Source organism: Macrotis lagotis, chromosome 1 (assembly GCF_037893015.1).
Source record: "Macrotis lagotis isolate mMagLag1 chromosome 1, bilby.v1.9.chrom.fasta, whole genome shotgun sequence".
Classification (NCBI taxonomy): domain Eukaryota; kingdom Metazoa; phylum Chordata; class Mammalia; order Peramelemorphia; family Peramelidae; genus Macrotis; species Macrotis lagotis.
Genome location: NC_133658.1, coordinates 157,709 through 179,723, shown reverse-complemented (window position 1 = coordinate 179,723; position 22,015 = coordinate 157,709). Strand labels below are relative to the sequence as shown.

Here is a 22,015-nt window from a genome sequence, read left to right as displayed (position 1 = left end):
GCACTCACCCCAGACCTTGAAACTTCCAGAGGAAAGTTTTCATCTCTTCATCCTCTTTATCCTTTTGCTGATCAGATCATAGGAAAAGGTCAGTTTGGATTTACCTTTTCCTCAAGGAGTTGCGACAGGGCCCTTTGGCTGTCCAAAACCCCTGAGTGCAAGTGACAAACAGCATAGATGCCTCTTCTGAGGATTCAGCTCCTTGAGAATAGCCTTCCAGACTGGTGGGGCAGGAGCATCTGTGGGAAGCTGCAAGGTCCTCTCAACTTTTTGACCTAATAATTCAACTCTGCTTCAAGTACATCAGGAAAATCCTGTCCTTATCATCAGGAATGCTGGATCACAAAAATCAGAAGGCAGAGGAGTTTGTAACCCAAATGTGGGCTGAATACATACATGTAGGTGGCCACAAAAGAGCACAAAATTCCCCTAAGTTGCTCCAATTTTTATACCTTTGATCAAACGTCTCTGATTTCAATTCTCCAGAGATTGTTCCCCAGTTTACAGAATACTAATGCTCATCCTTTTCCTTATTCTGAGAATATTGTGTTTTTGAAAACATCAAGATGTCTTTTTTTCACCCACTCCTGTAATTTGTGAGTTTATGAGCAATTTGATTAATTCCTTTTGCTGTTTTGCAATGTGGAAGGTCAGCACAAATTAGCTTCCTTAATTTCACCATTCTGATACTTCAAGACAAAAATTAAACTCTTCACCAGTGGCCCCCATGTTCCAGAGAAAGTCATGACCCCATGGAGCACCTTCATATGACTTCTGTACAGTATGAATTCTCTGGTGTAAAGTCAAAGATGATCCCTGACTGAAGGCCTTCCTACATTGAGTACATCAATGACATACCTAGAATGAATTGTCTATGAAGCTCTGAACTCCATTTCAATGCCTTCTCTCATTCATATCAGCTATAAGATTTCTATCTCCTATGAATTCTCTGATGGGAAATAAGGACTGACTTTTCCCTGAAGGCTTTACCGTGTTGATTACATTCATAAGGTTTCTCTCTACTGTGGATTATCTGATGTTTAATAAGATGGGAATTGTCTCTAAAAGTCTTTCCACATTGATTACAATCATAAGGTTTCTCTCTAGTGTGAATTCTCTGATGTACTGTAAGATTGGCCCTCTGTGTAAAAGCCTTTCCACACTGATTACATTCATAAGGTTTCTCTCCAGTGTGGATCCTTTGATGTACAGCAAGACTTTTTTTACATTTGAAAGTTTTCCCACATTGATTACATTCATAGGGTTTCTCTCCAGTATGGATTCTCTGATGTGCAGTAAGTGTTATCTTCTGTGAAAAAGTCTTCCCACATTGCTTACATTCATAAGGTTTCTCCCCAGTGTGGATTCTGTGATGTGCAGTAAGTGTGGTCTTCTGTGAAAAAGTCTTTCCACATTGATTACATTCATAAGGTTTTTCTCCAGTATGGATTCTCTGATGTACAGTAAGAGTGGTCTTCTGTGAAAAAGCCTTTCCACACTGGTTACATTCATAAGGTTTCTCTCCAGTGTGAATTCTCTGATGGTCATCGAGGCTTTTCTTGCATCTGAAGGTCTTTCCACATTGATTACATTCATATAGTTTCCCACCAGTGTGAATTCTCTGATGGTCAGCAAGACTTTTCCTGCCTCTGAAAGTCTTTCCACATGGATTACATTCATAAAGTTTCTCCTCAGTATGAATTCTCTGATGATCAGCAAGACTCTTCCTACATTTGAAAGTTTTTCCACATTGACTACATTCATAAGTTTTCCTCTGATGTACAATAAGACTGTCACTTCGTGTAAAAACTTTTCGACATTGATTACATTCATAAGGTTTCTCTCCAGTGTGGATTCTCTGGTGTACAGTAAGACTGAACCTATGTGTAAAAGCCTTTCTACATTGATTACATTCATAAAGTTTTACTCCAGTGTGGATTCTCTGATGTTGAGTAAGATTGGAGCTCCGTGTAAAAGTCTTTCCACATTGTTTACATTCATAAAGTTTCTTTCTAGTGTGGATTCTCTGATGCTCAGCAAGACTCTTTCTATATTTGAAAGTCTTTCCACATTGATTACATTTATAAGATTTCTTGTCAGTGTGAATTCTCTGATGTATAGCAAGATAGGACCTTCTTCTGAAAGTCTTTCCACACTGTTTACAGTCATAAGGTCTCTTTCCAGTTTGAATTCTCTGATGTGTAGTACAGGTTTCTCTCCAAGTGAAATCACAAGGCCCATCACTCATCAGTCTTTGCTTATGAGTTTCTTCCATGGAAAGGCTAAGTTCTGTAGGTACTCCTTTCATTTTAAGTCTGATCTCTTCTGAAAGAAACAAACAATAAAACAAATCTACACAGACACTCTACACAATACACACACACACACACACACACACACACACACACACACACACATCCCCTTCCCTCCATTGGCAGAACACGAACTCATTTACTTTCTATTTTCCCAGACAAAGAAAGAAAAATATTTAAACTGAAATGAGTATAACCAAGGATGATTTAATAAACAAAGTGCTTCACACACAATCACACTGGATTCTCACTACAAACCTATGACATAGGCTAGGCTGGCATTCTCATTACATTTACAACTCAGGCCACAAGCTCAAAATGGCTTCACAGACTAGACAGAGGTTTTCACTTCCACTGTCTTCATTTTTCATCCTTTCTTCACAGATACGCTGTTATTTGGTGCACAAATACTAAATATTCAAATTCTTTCATGAAATATCCTACCTATAAATATAATGTAATTTCCTTGGTGATTTTTTTGCCTCTTGCAGTATCAGAGGGCACATGAAGAATACCAACAATATTTTTTGCGTTTACCTGAGGCATAAGAGATTTTGTTCTGATTCATTAATTTTTGAGGGGTTGCCATTAAATAAATAAGGAATAACCATTTTTTTTTTAAAAACAAGCCTTCCCCAATTGACAAATGGTCAAAGGATATGCAAAGGCAATTTACAGATGAGGAAATCAAAGTGATCCATAGTCATATGAAAAGTTCTAAATCACTAATTATTAGAGAAAAGTAAATTAAAGCATCTCTGAGGTGCCATCTCACACCTCTTAGACTGGCCAATATGATCAGAAAGGACAATGATCAATGTTGGAAGGGATGTAGGAAATCTGGGACACTAATACATTGTTGGTGGAACTGTGAACTCATCCAACCTTTCTGGAGAGCAATCTGGAATTATGCCCAAAAGGCAACAAAAATGTGCATAACCTTTCATCCAGCAATACCAATACCTCACAAATCTCTTGAAGGATTGAGATAATAGTCCAAGGAATTTGAACTAAACATTTGTCAATTTCTTTCAGAAGAGTTCACCATAAGCAGCAAATAATTGTCCATTTGGGTTACAAAGATATTTATCCATTGGGATAAAACATATCCATGTTTCAACCATAAAAGACTTCTTTCAGCAGTGATTCCAAACTATCATGATCATATACTGCTTTTGATCATACACCTGCAGTGATTAGATCAAACTCTGCTTTTGACAAATTATAGCACATTTTTTCAATTTCTCAATTTGATATCCATGTGCATATGGTCACAGATCCCTACTGTCTGTCTGGCATTGCAATTATAGCTCATCAAAGCCATATTCACCAGATGAAGATGTTGCCTGGGTTTACACTCTAGCTCTTTGAAAACCATGGTTGTCAGGCAGGCATGGTAGAAGCCATTATGAAACCATCATGGACCACCACAACCCTTCTGCAAAAGAAGACCTTAGCCTACCACTCACTGCTCAGTTAAGCTCTCTAATTTGAACCTGTTTTCCATTTATGTTAATATTCTTTGATCTGGCAGCTTCTCAAAGGAATTGGCTGGCAACTTGGGTTAGTTATTCAGTAGAGCTTCAATGAGAGTGCAGTCACTTGGCCAGTGGTGGAAAAACAAGTTATATCTGAAGAAATTCTATTCTTTCAAAAATTGTTTTGTATATAAACATTATTAAATAAACAAACAAGCCCAGAACAGGATGTAGATTTGATCTTCAAGAGTATTTTCATGAAATAAACTACTTGCAGGGCAGCTAGGTGATGCAGTGAATAGAACACCAGCCCTGGAGTCAGGAGGACCTGAGTTCAAATATGACTTTAGACACTTAATAATTACATAGCTGTGTAACCTTGGGCAAGTTGTTTAAGGCCATTGTCTTGCAAAAATAAAAAAATTAACTACTTGTCATGAGCCAATACAAAAATAAATGGGTTATTTTTTAGGTTTTTGCAAGGCAATGGGGTTAAGTGGCTTGCCCAAGGCCACACAGCTAGGTAATTATTAAGTGTCTGAGTCCAGATTTGAACTCAGGTCCTCCTGACTCCAGGGCTGGTGCTCTATCCACTGAGCCACCTAGCTGCCCCCCAAATAAATATTTTTAAAAGTAACTAGCAATTCATTTTGGCTAAAATGAATTAGAGAGCTAAAAAAAAATGGATTTCCATCCCTCAGAAAGAGAGTTTGTTCAATTCTCCTTCCATTTTCCATGTTACTCATGTGTAAGCATTTTCAAGATATTCTGTCTAAAAACCAGAATACAATGAGTGGCATAAAGAAGAGAATACTGGGCCTAGAGTCAGGAAGTCCTGAATTCCATTCCCTCCTCAGAAACTTGCTGGTCTTAAGACCACAGGCAAGTGACAGGACCTCTATTTGCTAGAGTTCAAGGGACATCATATTTTTAATGTCCATGAACTTTACATAGTGCCATGAAAATGCTAGCTAGCCCTTTTGCTTTGTTTTTGATTTTGTGCCCCCTAATTCTGTTCTCCTTCTTATACCATATTACCCTCATTCCATTTATTCCTTTATTTCCCTGTTGAACTCAGTGTATCTCCATTCAAAACCACTCTTGTTTCCTAGTGGATCAACTCAAGAGTGAGGTTTATGATATGTTGTTCCTTCTCAAAATCTCTCTGTTTGTAAACTAGATTCTGAGCTCAGGACAGTAGGGACTGTCTCTTACCTTCTGTTGCAGGGAGCACAGTACTGAAAATAGAAGGTGCCTAATCAATGTGGATTGATTTCCTGAATGTGCCCTGGGCTGACACCAGGCCCAATCTCTACCCCAATCCCTGCATTCTGGTCTTTTCTTGTCCATTCCTTGTCCATTATTCCCTTTTCTGGCCACTCTCCTTTCTAGGTTTTAGGGACATTACTTTCGCCTGATTCTCATCTCCCAGGGTCAAAACTAAATTCATTCCCTTTCTGCCAACCTTCCCTTCTTCCTGTATTCCTAATGCTGTTCAAAGTATCCTCCCAATAGTCCAGGCCCAGAAATACATAGTTAGGCACTGCTCATCCATTCTCATACTCCCTCCTACCTCCCTACTACCATATTCAATCTGTTGCAAAGTCCTGTGATTCCACCTGTTGACATCTCTTGGGTCTACCTCCTTCTTCCCCAGTACTGTCACTTTCTTGGTTCAGACTCAAATCACCTCACACCTGAAGTATTTAAGAGCCTCCTGGTTGGTGCAGCCATCTCAGGTTTCCCTTCAGACTGGTCATTTCTCTACCCTGTTGTCTAGTTCATCTTCCTTCAAATCTTACCTGACCATGTCACCATCTACTCAACAACCTCCTCCAGCTCCCCAGCAAAACAATCAAATATAAAATCTGTTTTAAGGTTATTAAAGCACATCATATGTAACCCCTCTCTTACTCTTCCAGTCTTCTTTCACCCCATTCTCCCCCACCCTCGATTCTGACTCTGTGGGTTTTCCTCCCTACACTTATTGCCCAGAATCTTGCCCTGTATCTCCAAAATCTCAGTCAGAGCCCAACCTTCCACAATAAAGCCATTCCCAGTCCTCCTTAATCTTAGGACATCCTCTCACTTCACTAGCTCTATTCTATCTTGTCCCTAGTTGGTTTCTATATACTTGTTGGTGTATTGTTGGCCCCACTAGACTGGGAGCTTCATGAGAACAGGGGAAGACCCTTGCATCTCTTTATGTCCCCAGTGCTTAGGGCCTGGCGTGTAGCAGCCTCTTAATAAATCTCTGTTGACTTGAGGAAGGTCTAAGAAAGAGCTTATGTTGTGTAGCCTAATCCCTCTTTACACTTTCAGCAGAGATCCACGCCTCCAAATAACAAACAGTGAATTCCTATATGTTCATAGCTTGATCAATGGCAAGAGCTGAAAGACCAAGGAGTTCAACCCTTCATTTTACAGATGGAGAAATGGAGGCTGTTCAGGAGTTCAGGAACTGACCCAGGAATCAACTGCTAAAAAATATTTGAAAAAGAATTCCACAGCAGGTTTCCTGTCCCCAAATCTAGACCTGCTTCATCACAATGTAGAAGTCTCATATCATCACAGCTCATAAACCTGCCTTCCCCTCACTCACCTGGACCATGGCTCCTTAGGTCTTCTTGCTTCAGTATCCATGGTGCTTCCCTTTGTTCAAAATAGGAGATCACATCTTCTCTGGGAACTGACAGACCTGGCATGGAGAACCAGATAGGATGAGCTTGGAGTGAAACTTGGAACTTAGTCCTCTTTAGGAAAAGGAGTGTGGATAAACTGCCCCACTTGGAGAATCTCTTCATTATGTTCACATATACAAGTCTGCACTGACCCATTAGTGTTTGTAATGTTGATAACCTAAAATAAGACATGCCATATTATACTGTTGTGTGATCTGTTCTAAGGAACAACCAAACTCCCTGTCACCAATCCTGTTATGCTCCATCTGGAAGAAACACCTAAACCCAAACCTGGGTCAAAGGGTTATTATGCCAGATCAGTCTTAAGCCCTAATAAGGACCTTGATCCTTCATCTATCTCCCTATTCTCCTGAATGGTTTCTCCCTTCCTGAAACTTGTGTAAACCTTGTATGCTGTTCATTTGCAAGTGTTTATCTCTTTGAGTGAGAGTCTCCTGGTGGTGAACTTCAGAACCCTGGTTGATCCAAATTCTGATTCTTGGACAGTCTGCTCTTCCTAGCAACACCAAAGCCATGGACACAAGGACCACAGGACTTCTGAAATATGGTTTCATAGCATTTATTTTGGGGAGTTTTAGGGAGAAGATGGAGAAATTACAGAACCAATCTGGAACCAGAAAATTTGGCCTTGGTGCATTTTCTTCATTGGTTTTTGTCTTTGGTCCTCGAGGACCAAAGTGACATAATTATGCTAATCTTGCAGTGAGTTCAACTTGGCTAATCAGACCAATATGAGCTCAGAATGCTCTACAGATGTGGGCACAAATAGTCCATGTGAACATCTGGGATGGATTCTCTAAACTGAATCTCACATTTCCTTTGAAATGTAAAAATGGTAAAAATGATATGGGCGATGTCTTTTGATTCATAAGTAAATTGGATTTAAGTGTGGCAGAGCTGCACAAAGTCTTTAACCTCACTTTTTCTTACAAAGTTATCAGTGTCCAATGGCAAGACAGAGTCTAGATAACTGAGGATGGCTTGAGATGTAGTGGATGACCTTAATGTTTTCTATGTCTGGCCAAGCTCCAAGCACTCCACACTTTAGTCCTGATTCAGCTGCCTTCATGGCCACTGGACTGAATTGTTCTCTTCTATTCATTCCACCAGGGAAGTCTTTTTTTTTCTATTTTGCTTTGTTTTTGTTTTTGTAGATCAATGTGGTTAAAGGACTTGTCTAAGGTCACACAGCTAGTGAGTATCAAGTGTCTAAGACCAGATTTGAACTCAGCTTTTCTTGATTCCAGGGCCAGTGCTCTATTAACTGTGTCACTAAGTTGCCTCCCCCCCTTTGTTTTGTTTTGTTTTGTTTTTGCACTAAGGAAGTCTTTATATGCTTGGGGTAGACAACCCTCAAGCTAGTTTAGCCTATCTGCCAAAAAAGTTTCCTGGGCTGTTCCTTGGTGGGAAGTTTGGTGGATCAGGTTGACAGGAAATGTGGAAAGTAGTCCTGAAAAGGTCCTAGTCTTCCCTGAACACACTATACACTCCACCTTCTTCCTAGAAGGATGGACTCATTGCTTGGTTTCCATCTTCTAGAAACTAGGGGCAGCTGGTTGTGTAGTGGAGACAGCTCTACAGACAGGAGACTTGAAATCTGGCCTCAGACAGCTACCATCTGAGCACCCCTGGAGAAGTCACTAAACTCTTTACCTCAGTTTTCTCAACTCTCAAATGGCGATAGTAATATAACCTAATTTGGAGGGTTATTATGAGAATAAAGTGGCCCAGTCCCTGGCAAATAGATATGCTTAACTTCCCTTCCTTTCCTGCCATCTGTGCTGGCATTTGGGGCCACATGAAGGAAGATTAAGGACAAACCTGCCTCACTGGACAATGGAGAAGCTGTGAGCTATAAACTATGCTTTTGAAAAGGAGACTATTCCAAAAGCTAACTTCATCACAATGAGGAAAGAGTTGTAAGAGAGAGTCACCTGAGTGATTTTCAGAAATATAGCAGCAAAGTTCATATCCAGGAAGCAGTTAGGCTCAATAAATTGAGATTAGGCTATATCTGAGATGCTTCCACTGTGGCAGGACCTTTGGTCTGAAGCAACCTAGAATTGGGAAGAAAAGCTTCCTCAGGTTCCCATCACACAACAGAAAGACCTTTTGAAGGAAAACCAAGTACAAGGAAGAGTCTGTCTCATCACATAGGAGATCAGCTCTATTCTCTCTCTATTAATGGATACGTTCCAAATCCCGCTCACTGGGGAATGAAGACATTCCCTTTGACTGCAGATTCCTTACCTAGGGAGAGCAGGTTCCCAGCATTCTCCAGCATGACCTCTTTGTACAACGCCTTCTGAGAATGGCCCAGGAGGTCCCACTCCTCCTGGGTGAAGCTCACTGCCACATCCTTGAAGGTCATTGATTCCTGAATCATCAAAAGGCAAGGAAAGTAAAGCTAAAAGATACTTCAGAGTTAAATAGTCCAATACTCATCAATTTGTAGGAGGAAAAAAATTGAAGCACAAAGAAGGGATTTGCCACAGTCACTAAGAGGCTAAAGATATTTAGGGAAAAGCACTTATATCATTTTATATCATCAGTTTTATATTTTATATTTAATTTATTTATTATATAATTATTATATATTGTATATTGTATAATATATAATATTTGCTATATTAATTATATTATGTTTATTGTATTTATATTATATATTTATGTTTTATATCATCATTTTATATCATCAGTTGAAATATTTTACTATAAAATGGCCTCCCTTGGAAACAGGGAGAAAATGTGTGTTCTGTCTATCCTATCTGAGAGAGGGTGATATGAAATTTCTTTCTTATCAAAACTGATTTAAGTGATATCTTATATAGAAAATTCTGTGAAGAGTTTACAAGAAGCTGGCAAATACAATGTATTCTGAAGAAAAGATTCATATGATTACTTAGATCTAGTTTGCTCTTGAGAGATTGAAATAAAGTTTTATCTGGATGAAAATATAAAGAGGATGCCAAAGAGATATTTATCAAAATCCAAACTACACTAAGGGTCTAAGGGTTATGAGATACAATACAGCCTTTCTGCAACCCCAAAGATTCTTTTTTTTTTTTTTTTTTTTTTAGTTTTTGCAAGGCAATGGGGTTAAGTGGTTTGCCCAGGCCACACAGCTAGGTAATTTAAGTGTCTGAGGCTGCATTTGAACTCAGATTCTCCTGACTCCAAGGCCAGTGCTGTATCCACTGCGCCACCTAGCTGCCCCAACCCCAAAGATTCTTAAGCAATGAATATGCGCAAACTGCTTTATGGTTCCTTTATGAATCTCATTTTTATCATCACAATAACTCTAGGAGGTGAGTGCTATTATCTCCAACTGAATATTTCTTTCCATTTTATTTTTTAAAGTTGCTTAAAGCATAGTGAAGGCCAAAGTATACAAGTAACCCCCAAAGAGTCTGAGACACTGGCCCACAAGACCATTCAGAACCCAGAGACCAAAGTATAGACATGGCAAAAGGGTAATTCAAAGTGCTAGATAAATGGAAATTCTCTTCTTTTTTCTTGGAGTCTCCATGAAAATCCCCTGGGCTATAGCTCTTTGCTGGGCTTCAAGAGGTTAGAGTTCCTGTAGTTCTGAAGCTACCTTTCCTTGGTGTGTCTAGTTCTTGGCTCCTAATTCTAGAGACAAAACTAAATGTTCCCTAAATCTTGATAAAACTGGGGAGAAAAAATATATTACCCCATGGATAAGAAATCCTCCTTGCTCCCTATCCCCACTGAAAATTAAATGCAAAACCAACCTTCTGTTTTCAGTGTATATAATCACATAAAGCACATTTACAAATTGGCTACATCCAAAAGTTTCATTCTGGCCTGAGTCCTTCACTATGTCAGGACGGGAGATGGGTGGTAGGTTTCATTAGTCCTCTGAAATCAAAGCAGATCACTAGAGAGATCAATTAATATTTACAAAATTGTCTCCATAAAAACTGTTACTCTGGTTCTGTTCCCATTGCTCTGTATCAATTCATACAAATCTTCTCCGACTACCTGAAAACCACCCTGGCATCATCTCTTACAGTACAGTCATACTCCATTGAATTTCAAGATCATCACTGACTTCAGCATTTATTTTTATAAATAAATTTATTTATTTACATTATTACTCAAGGTCAGTTTCTCTATGCCCTCCTGGAGGAGTGACAGGGTTGAACTGCTGTTCTCCTGGGTCCTGCTGCTGCTCTCTTGGGGATATTGAATGTTACCTTACTCCACAATCTCAAGGACAGCACAGTTGGGGGTCTGCAAGCTTTCACTGCTCTCTAAGGGGTCTGATCTATGGCAAAATTGATTGCAGTTCCTCTTGCTCACATTGGGATCTTAGTTCTGCAGGGTCCTGAGTTGGTTTTCAGTCTTCTGGGTAACAGTAAATCTACCGACCTTGGCCACTATCAGCCCTGGGGGAAAGGCTGCAGGTCACATGTTAGTCTGTGATTCCTACATGATTCTTGGGTATGCTTCAGACTGGGTTTGAAGCTGGGACTGAGTCCCTGCTCTCCTCTTAGAGAATCTGAGTCAGAATAATGACTGCTTCTGAACCTGGTCCTCTCTAGGTATTCCACCTGGCGTTTATAACTGCTCCTTACTCCCAAATGATGCCTCTAGGCAAAGGTCCTCACCTATTTAATCTAGGACTTGGTAATAGGCACCAAGATGCCAGTTAGCACCTGTCCAAGTTCCTCAGGTTTCTCTCCTCTGCTCCCTTATATTCCATTTGTTGGCAAGGTCTACTGATTTTACCTTTGCAACATATCTTCAAGAAGATCCCTTCTCACCTCTAACACTTCCGCAACCCTGGTCCAGCCACCTTGACTATTGCCATAGCCAGCTGATGGGTTTACTTTCCTCAAATTTCTCCCTATTCTTATAGTGATTTTTTTCCTAAAGGGAGAGTCTGACCATGTCACCACCCTGCTCTACCCACTCAATAAACACCTGTACAAAATACAAATACAAAACTGAGTCCCTACCTAAATGTATTCTTTTTGATCCAGTGACACTGACCGTCTTGCTGTTCCATAAACAAGACATTCCATATTTCAGCTCCATACATTTTCACTGGCTTTTCCCATTCCCGTAATAGTCTTTCATCCTAGGGCAGCTAGGTGGCACAGTGGATAGAGCATCAGCCCTGGAGTCAGGAGGACCTGAGTTTAAATCCAGCCTCAAACATTTAATAATCACCTAGTTGTGCGGCCTTGGGCAAGCCACTTAACCCCACTGCCTTGCAAAAACCTACAAAAAAATAGTCCATTTTTTTTTGTTGTTCTGTCATGTCCAACTTTTTATGACCTTAGGATTTTCTTGGCAAAAGTACTAGATTGGTTGGCCATTTTCTCCTCCAATTCATTTGATGAGAATCTGAGGCAAAAAGGGTTAAGTGACTTGCCTAGAGTCACATATCTAGTAAGGGTCTGAGGCCAGTGTTCTGACTCTAGGTCTGACTCTCTATTATACCATCTAACTGCCCTACTGCCTTCCCTGGCTTCCTTTAGGTCTCAATTTTAGTCTCATTTATGGGAAGCCTTTCCCAACTCCACTGAATTCTAGGGTCTGCTCTTTTAATTATTTACTGTTTTGCATATAACTTGTTTTTGTCTTCCCCATTAGACTATGAGGTCCTTGAACTGCCTTTCACCTCTTTTTGTATCCCAAATACTTAGCTCAGTGTCAGCACTTAATGAATGTATGTTGATTGATTAACTTTGTCTAAGATTTCTTGCAGGAGTTTTTCATCTTCCTCTTCTGAGAAGAACACTAGGCCAGGAGTCAGGAAGGCTGATCTTGGAGAAGGGCTTAGTTTACATCAAGTCTCAGACACTTAATAGTTTTGTGACCCTGGGCAAATCCCTTAATATTTGTATCAGTTTTCTCAAATATTTAAATTGAGGATAATGTTTCTGGGGGTGGAAGAGCCAGAATGGCAGAGAGAGAGGAAACTATGCAGTGAACTGCTCTCCACAAACTGCTAATAGTTCTGGACAATGCAAGAGATCAAATCTTGATGGGAAAAACAAGAAAAACCTGTTAGAGCAAGAATTGAGCATATTTATAAATGGAATGAGAGTGCTTAATGGGAAATAAATAGGAAAGAAAATGTTATGGAAGAAAGAATTAAGAAATTAATAGCTTGGCACAAAAGGGTACAAAACCTTGCCCAAGCAAGAAATTCTCTAAAACTTTACATAGACCAAATAAAAGCCACAAGTCAATAAAAAATATTAAAACAAAAACAAGAAACTGAAAAAGGAAGAAAATGCAATGTATCTCATAATAAAAATAACTCACATAGAAAAAAGAACAATAGAAAATTTAAGTATCACAAGTTTTCAACTGTCCAGATATCTTGAGAATCCAAGCACAAAGTGAAAGGAAACCACATGAGGGGTCAATCTAATTTCAAGACTGACTAAAGGAAAAATTTGCAATTATTAATGTCAGGCATTGAGTTAAACACCTTGCCAATATCTCACTTTCTGAAAGAAATCTCTTAATGAAAACTCCCAGGAACATCATAGTTAAAATGCAGAGCTTCCAACTCAATGAATACTACAAGCAACCAGAAACAATTCAGGTATCAAGGAGCCACTAATTTTAGGATCACATACAATTTGGCAGCAAACATCATTAAAGAGTAGAGAGCTTGGAATAAGATATGCCAGAAGGCGAGAGTAATTTATTCAACAAAAAAGAGTATAATGACTCTTAATGAAAGGATTTGCAAGCCTTCTTCATGAAAAGACCATAATCGCAGAAAACTTTTGAAGTTCAAACACATAAAAAAAGCAAACAAGTATGAAGCAACCTATGTGACTAGATAAAGGGTAAACCACTTATATTTAAATATGGAGAGATGATATGTGTCCCCTCTGATCTCTCTAAGGTCTTATAAAGGGAATCAAATTAGAAAAAGGCCTGGGAAGGGTTTTTATTATATCTTGATGATCTTAAGGAAAAGATGGAAAGAGGTTAGATAAACAGGAGAATTAGGAAATATGATCTCAAAAAATGAGAGGGCATAAGGGGCAACTACATAAACAAGGAGGAGGGAATGGGTGGAAGTATCTGATGACTGAACCTTAGTCATCTAGTCAAAGGATGGGAGAAGACACACAACACAGATTTGGGAGAAAGGAGAGGGGGAAATGGAAAGGATTAGTCTAAGTAAAACAAATTCAAAAGATATATAGGAATATTTATAGTTCTTTTTGATTTGGCAAAGAAATGGAATCTGAGGGATTACCTAGAAATAGGAGAATAGATAAGAAAGTTAAGTCCCTAAATATAAAGGAATGTTATTACATTGATCTTGAATTTGCATACTGAGCAACCAAGATTCTAGAGGACAAATGATGATGAAACATAATGCCCACTACCTAGAAGTATTTTTTTAAGGACACAGGCACTGTGGGTATTTTTTTCACATTGACCATAAATTGTGTGTAATGGGTTTTGTTTTTCTTGAGTTTTCAATGTGTGTTGGGAAAGCAAGAGGGAGGATGAGAAGGTGGATCCTGACTGATAGAAATAAGGACTAATGGTTACATGTTTGTAGACAGGTGATGTTCTTTTTTTTAGTTTTATTTTGCAAGGCAATGGGGTTAAGTGGCTTGCCCAAGGTCACACAGCTAGGTAATTATTAAGTGTCTGAGGTCACATTTGAACTCAGGTCCTCCTGACTCCACGGCCAGTGCTCTATCCACTGAGCCACCTAGCTGTCCCAGACAGGTGATATTCATTGCAGATTTATATAATTTTCATTGAGAATTGTGTTTAGAATGATTACATACTTTCCTGCAATAGGGGTTAGTTTTTCTTCCTCAATGAATGGAGGGGATGGGAGAAAGGGAAGGGAAAGAAGATGAATTTCTAATGTTAAAAAAGGCAAAAATTGAATTTAAAAAATAAAATAAAACATTTTCCTCCAGATCTTCCTGACTATAAAAGTAAAACTAAGATGGGGATGACACTGACCTTCCAGGGTCTGTGGTAAGGATCAAGTAAGGTATTGGCAAGGTGTTTAACTCAATGCCTGACATTAATAATTGAAAATTTTTCCTTTAGTCAGTTTTGAAATTAGATTGACCCCTCATGTGATGTCTGTCAAAGGTAGCCCCCCTGCCTGTTTAGCTACCAGCCCTGTGAAAGGGTCACTAGCTCCTGGGATTCTAATCTTCTCCTACCACAAGGTAAGGCCAGTTTTTCCCCCCTGAAAGGTGGCAAAGTTGTGTGAGGACATGACTTAGTGGGTAAAGGTTCAACGTGCCTTCTTCCAAGCAGTATTCTGAGGGTCTCTGGGCCCCTTCACGTGGCTGTCTGGCAAACGGAAGGCATAAAGCATCTATGCATGGGAAATCAGGGTCCTTCATGTAAGACAGATTTCCCAAGATGCTGCATTGCTACACCTTGCTCTGCAGATCAGATGAGCTCCCACATGGAGGAGTGTTGTCTAATCAAGCCAAAGAATGCCAGGCTCCCCAGTGAATGGCCTTTTATAAAGCTCCTTTTACTTGATGAATGACCTAGGGCTATCTTCTCTTTGCATCTAAACTGAGTATGGGCTTGAGTCATTTTTATCCCTTATACCTTTCCTAATTCAGTCTATGACCTGCTGTAGCCTAGAGCAGAGCCAAAATTTTCATGGCCCCTTTCCTTCCTTTCTCCTAGTTGCTCCTATTGTACATGGCACTCTACACGTGGGAGACCAAATTCTACCACCAGGAATGCAATTTGTAAAGTAATATGGTATGCATTTAAGCTAGTCCTGCCCAGGAACAACAGAAGCAAGGATGAGAATCCCAGGAGTCCCTGTCTTTCAATCATTGTATCAGAGTGGATCTTTGAAATACAAAAGCAATAGAATGGCCCCAGAGCTGGGAGAAGACCCTAGAGCTGTCAAGATAAGAATTCTTGGGTTTGTGTCAACAGTCTTTCTAAATGCTGTTGGTTTTGACCTAAGAACTGGAAAAGGAGAAGGATTCAGAGATCTGGGAAGGCTTGTATGACCTGAGACAAAAGGATAAGAGCAACACCAGGAGGACAATTTCAGCTCTGACGATAGGATTCTGCCCCAGGCTTGTCCAGACAAGACTTGGTGTGAAGAGAGTTTGGCCAAAATTAAAAGACAGGAGAGGGGAGAAGCTCTGTGGGTGGGTGTGGTGGTGGGGAATTGGGGGAGTCAATAATGCTAGGCAGCCATAAGAAAGCAAAGACTGGACCACTAGGTAATAGAGATTACTGAGTGAAGTGGTCATCCTTGTCAGTCATTTGGAATGAGGGGGAATACAAACTGCATGGGGTGGGGAGCAGTGCTCAAGACACCAAGAGCCAATGAATCAGTGTGAAACATAGAAGATGAGAGTGATGAAGTGGAAATATTTGGCAGAAAGCAAATAGTAAATGGCATTTGTACTTTTTCATTCTGATTTTCTGTCTACAAATCTTATCTTAGGTATATGTATTTTTCTAACATTTCTGAAAAATCTTATTTTGTTCCTTTTTGTGCTGTCCTTGTATCACTAACAACCATCTCACTATCCCGTATCTGATCAGAAGCTTCCCCATATCATGTATCCTGTACAATGTGTCAGAGTTGTCATGCTCCAGACATGGACCAGCACCATCTGGCTCACTAAGGCACACAAACAATATTGAGATAACATTGTTGCCCAAATAACAAACGAAGGATCCTTGATTATTTCTGATGCCATTCTCTAAACCACACTTGCATAGAAAGCATCCTTCCTTAAGCCTTCCCCAAACCCCTCACAACTCCCTCCCTCCCTTGTTTTTTCCTTTAAAAGTTATGTTTATCTTTTCACAAGTTGCTAGTTCTTAGAACTCAGCCTACTTGGCAAGCTACATCTTTGCTCAAGCATAAATAAAGTGATCTGTCCCCCATAATTCTGAGTCTCTGAGTCTGAACTCATTCTGCTCAACCCAAAATTAAACTCCATCAAGAGCCAGGTGTTGTTGTTATTGCATTCAATGTCATGTCTATTTTTGTAAAGAAATGAGCCACAAGTAAGATATTACCAGCTTCAGAAATAGTCTTCTATGTCTTTGGAAATACCTCCATTACTGAAGTTGGTCACATCAGAGGATAGACTACACTCACCTGGGATGAGGGTCTGTTGCTTCCAGGTGCCATTTTCTCTGAATCCAGGTTCCCTGTGTAGGTAGCAAAGTAGCCAAAGTGATTCCCTTTTGTAAAGTTCCTCCATCTTGTCCCTCATCTTTATCTGTTTCCCTTTATGGCTCCCCAAATGTAAAAACAGCCAACTGTTACTTACAGAGGTCACACCTGGAGGGTTTTAATTCTATATCTTTCTGATAACTAGGAGCCAACCAGGAGCCATCTGGAGAGTTCCTCTCTTTATAGAAAAACCCATCTCTCCCACCCCATAATCTTAGTCCTAGATTGACTGCCTTGGTGCTCATACTCAGGGTGATTGTCATTTGTGGACCTTTAGAATAAAAGGCTTCCAATTTCTTTTCATCTTTGGTTGCTGGATTTGATCCATTCCTGCTTGGGTTAGGCCTTAGTCCTCTGCAGATGAACTGGGGAGGAAGAAGGATACCAGAAGAGAAGAGGACTTTTCCCTCTATTCCTAGGCAGGAGGCTGGCCTTCAGGGATTTAGAGAGGAGATTCCAAAGGAGTCATTACAGACCCTGCCCTCAGGGGGAGGATTACAACCTGGAGAGGAAGGCAGCAGGGAGGGTCAGTTTTGAAAATGAAGATGATCAGAACAGGAAGATGAGTTTCCTTTTTCTCTTAGACTTTCTTTTCTGTCCCCTCCCCTCCCCATCAGAGACCCAGGAGGCAGAGGGGACTGGGGAGCCCACATGGGATGAAACCAGTCAGAGCCTCAAAGACCCCTGGGTCAGAGTTCTTCCTTTAATTGGTTCTTTGCCCTCCTTGCATCCCCTCTTCCCAACTAACAAACATATTAAACTGACTGCTTGTTCTAGATGGAGAGAAGCTTGATAGGGAGTGCTCTGGAAGGGAGTCTCTCCAGGGAAAGACAAGGGAATGAGATTGGGAGACAAAATCCAGGCTGGGATTCAGGCCCCTGGTAGTAGAACTGACTGACCATGAGGTTGACCATCACGTTGCCAGAGCTAGCTGAGTATTTGAAAGAAAGTATGGGAGAGAAGAGGTATTAGACTGACCACTGAAGGTCTACAGAGCCATCGTGCTGACCTCATTGCTATATGTCTGTCTATGAGACCGGACAGTATACCAGTGCCATGTCAAGAAACTACATCTCTTCCATTTAAATTGTCTTAGGAAGATTCTGAAGGTCACCTGGCAGGAGAAGATCCCAGACACTGGGGTCCTTTCTCTGTCTAAACTGTCTAGGACTCCAACATTACTACAGAGAGTTCAACTATGTTGGGCTGGACACACTGATGGAATGCCAGACTTAGGCTTGCCAAAAAAACTATTTTATGGAGAACCCACACAGAGCAAATGCTCACAAGAGGGTCAGGAGTGATACTGAGAAACCCTGGTATCTCATTGAATAATGTTAGAATTGATTGTACAGGGTGGCTAGGTGGTGCAGTGGATAGAGCACCAGCCTTGGAGTCAGGAGTACCTGGGTTCAAATCTGACCTCAGATACTTAATAATTACCTAGCCATGTGGCCTTGGGCAAGCCACTTAACCCCATGGCCTTGAAAAAAATCTAAAAAAAAATTGATTGTACAGCTTAGGAGACCCTGGTACAGGACCACCCAGCATGGTGTGCCTTCATCAGTGAGAGGGCTGCGCTCTATAAGGACAAAATGAAGCCCAAAGGAAATGTGACATCCAGAAGTTTAGAGTACCCAATCTAGGGGTTCACATGGACGATTTGTGTCCTACCTGTAGTAAAATATTCTGAGCTCCTTTTGGGCTGATAAGCCACAGAAGGAGACCCTGTAATTTGTCTCAAATATAGTGATGTCATTTGAGTCTTCTTCAGTAAAGGACAAGAACCAAGGGAACTGAAAGCTCTAAAAGAATAGGGGGAAGAGAAGTCTGGGAAGAAGGGCAGAGGGATGGTCTGGGAGGCAAGGTAGTCTAACCTAGCTTGTGAGAGGGGAGCCAGGATGCTGGACAGGGACAGGAGGGCTCCAGATGGACACAGAACTGGGAAATAGGAAGGCTGTGTCCTGAGAGGATCTGGGGAAGACTTCTGGTCGAGTTTAGATTTGGAATCCCTCAGGAGAGCCAAATGCTGGGGAGCTGGGGTTCAAGAGCCACATTTCAGATAAGGGGAATCAGGAAAGAACTTTGGATCCTGCATCCAAGGTAGGGCCTGGGAGTGGGAAGGTAGGACTTGTGGATCCCTTACAGGGGGCTGGTTCTGAAGGCAAGACAACTGAATCTCTAACCAGGAGGAGTCAGGGAGTGAGGAAGGTTCCTCTCGGGAAGGCTGATCCCTAGGAGCAGTCTGAAGTCAGGGGAAATGTGACTCAATGGTAAATCTGCCGAGACGCAGCCAGAAGTGAGTGGGAGGCTAGAAAAGTTTTAGGGAGCTGGTCCAGGAGTCAGGCCTGGGAGGCGGCGTCTGGCAGACCTGGAGAAGGAGACCCAATGGCAAGGACGAGCAGCAAGGCAAGATGTCTTGGGGGGGGGGGGGGCTGGCTGACTCAGACCTACCTGGGATCTGCAAGCACAGAGTGGGCTTCCGGAAACAGCAATCTAGAGTCAGGGAAGAGAAGAAGGACCTCAGAAGCAGGGAGGCCTGAGCGATCTGGGCTCCAGGGTAGGCAAAACAGTCTTTGCTCCAAGGATGCCCGCTCCCCCCAGTCCATCGGAAAGGGTCTTGCTAGTCTCCAGAGCGCCGCTGGGTCCAGCCATGGAGGATCTCGGGGCGCTGGAACCCTTCCCTCCAATCACACCCAGGGCCAGGACTCAAGGACCCGGACTGCCAGTCCTCCCAACCCCGCCCCCTCCATCACGTGGAATGCTTTCACCACTGCAATGATCTCCTCCCCAACCTCCCCCACCCCAGGGTGGTCATCTGGGAGAGCTCCTCCTCTCCAGTTCCTCTAATGCCTTCCTCCCTCCCTCCCTCCCAGACTCAGCCCTTTCCTCTTCTGAGCAGGCCAGACTAAGTGAAAGTGATGGACCCTCTAGGAGGAGCTGGCAGCAAATGGGAAAATCAGGCTGCTCTCTCCTATCTGAGGCTGTGAAGCCAGGTTGGAGAGGACTGAGTTTCTCCCAGTCGGATGAACTCTGATTGTAACTGGGACGACCCTCTCTCTACAAGGAGACCAGACCTTACTGCAAAATACACCTGAAATCTGACATCAAGGCAATGTGATCAGGAATTGCAAGAATAAGGATGAAATGTAATTGGATCAGAATGACTATTCTCCTTTGAATACAGTTTAGCGTGATGGATGGATGAAATGATTTTTCTATCTAAGAGAATTCAGAAAGGCATTGAATTGAATTCATATTATTTGGCAATTTTCATTCAGGTTTAAATCGATAATGTTATTTATGTTATTATTATACTTCTCATTTTTCTTCTATTGGAATAGTTGGGAAACCATTGTGTAAGAAATGCTGCAATTTGAAAAATAATTTTCAAGAGTGATACAATTGTATCCATAGAAACTGAACTTTTCTGATCTGGGTGCTATGAAAGTATGAATTAAGCTGTAAGACACTGTGGTTACAAAGTTTTAAATGGTTACATTTAATTGAGTGTATTTTGATTCAAAATTAATAACTTACTCTGAAAAAGATAAAAAGGGATCTCTGAAGTTCTTTCTCTTTAGCCAAGGTCATTAAATCTTATCAGACACTGGGAAGAAAGCACTGAAAGTTGTCCAATTTTATTTTAATTTGTTTTTTTGCAAGGCAAATGGGGTTAAGTGACTTGCCCAAGGCCACACAGCTAGGTAATTATTAAATGTCTGAGACTGGATTTGAACCCAGGTACTCCTGACTCCAGGGTTGGTGCTCTATCCACTACGCCACCTAGCCACCCCCATTTTAATTTTTAAATGCTATTTTATTTTTCAGCTGCATGCAAAGATAGTTTTCCACATTCATCTTTTGTAAGCTGTTATGAATGGCTCATAAATACTTAGTTCAGAGTGATTAAAACGGCTTTAATAAGACATCTTTACAAAAAGACTACCTCTCTCAAGGGGAGAGGGGTGCTGAATCCTGGAAATGCTAGGTCTTATATGCATTTTGAAAGGCTTGTTCCTCACCTCTTATACCAATCATTGGCTGGGGTCTAATGGATACAAGTGCCCTCAGATGTTTTTCACACAGGGGAGGGAACAGTAATTTCTTTGAGCAGGGGCAAAGGAGGACAGACCCTAGATTAACTCAGAACTAGATGGGGCAGACCTGATCTAGTCCCCAGTTTTGATCAGGTTTGATCAAGTCTTTTGTCTTACACTCACATACCTGTCCATTCACAATAATACAGGCAGACCTTAGTCTTTGTAATGTAAACTAATAATCTCCTTTCACATTCTTGTGGAACCCAAACACACCCAAATATTACTCACATAAGCTTTGAGTTCTATATTTTCCTCCCTCCCTCCTCTCCTCTCTCCCCATATCAGCAAGTAATCTTATATAGGTTATATATGTATAATTATGTTTAACATATTTCCATAGTATTCATATTTTTTTTTGCAAGGCAATGGGGTTAAGTGATTTGCCCAAGGTAACACAGCTAAGTAATTATTAAGTGTCTGAGGCCGGATTTGAACTCAGGTCTTCCTGACTCCAGGGCTGGTGCTCTATTCACTGCATCACCTAGCTGGTCAACTGTGTTGATAGTTTTTCAAATATTGAAACAACCCTACATTCCTGGTATAAATCCTATCTCATTATAATGTATTTACCAAGGGATGTCTTGTGATCTCTGCTCATTTTTTAAAAAATGCTTTTGCATCAATATTTATTAGGGAAATTGGTCTTCAATTATCTTTCTCTGTTTTGGCTCTTCCTCATCCAGGTGTCAGCACCATAGTGGTATCATAAAAGGAATATGGAAGAACTCCTTCTTCACCTAGTTTTTCAAATAATATTAACAGAATTGAAATTAATTGTTCTTTAGATGTTTGGTACAATCCAGCTAGTCTTGGAGGTTTTTTCCTTAGGAAGTTAATTGATGGTTTATTCAATTTCATTTTCTAAATAGGGTTATTTAAATATTTTATTTCCTCTTCTGTTAATCTAGGAAATTTATATTTTTGTAAATATTCATTGATTTCACTTAAATAGTCAGATTTATTGGCATACAGTTGGGTAAAATAGCTCTGAAATATTACTTTAATTTCCTCCTCATTGGTGGTGAGTTCAATTTTTTCATTTTTGATTGTGGTAATCTAGTTTTCTTCCTTCTTTTTGAAAATCAAATTAACCAAAGCTTTGTCTATTTTATTGTTATGTTATTGTTTTTTCTTTAAAAATTTCCCCCTCAATTACAGGCAAAGATAGTTTTCACTATCCATCCTTTCGCAAGCTTTTGAGTTCTACATT

The 22,015-nt window shown here is 40.6% G+C and overlaps 1 protein-coding gene across 3 annotated transcripts in view; it reads right to left on the bottom strand.

The window, feature by feature from the left end:
- Positions 1-711: 711 nt before the first annotated feature.
- The window catches only part of LOC141493174 (uncharacterized), a 37,464-nt gene continuing 16,160 nt past the window's right edge, over positions 712-22,015 (bottom strand). Inside the window, exons 2-6 of one of the 3 annotated variants that reach the window (XM_074194134.1) lie at positions 19,157-19,198; positions 16,625-16,677; positions 8,743-8,869; positions 6,393-6,488; positions 712-2,325 (exon numbers count right to left, since the gene is read on the bottom strand). In XM_074194134.1, coding sequence (XP_074050235.1) covers positions 932-2,325; positions 6,393-6,488; positions 8,743-8,869; positions 16,625-16,657 — 1,650 coding nt within the window. In that variant the 5' untranslated portion in view covers positions 16,658-16,677; positions 19,157-19,198 and the 3' untranslated portion in view covers positions 712-931. Of the gene's footprint in view, positions 2,326-6,392; positions 6,489-8,426; positions 8,550-8,742; positions 8,870-16,624; positions 16,678-19,156; positions 19,425-22,015 lie in introns of those variants that run through there. The other 2 variants (XM_074194127.1, XM_074194140.1) reach the window with 2 other exon arrangements.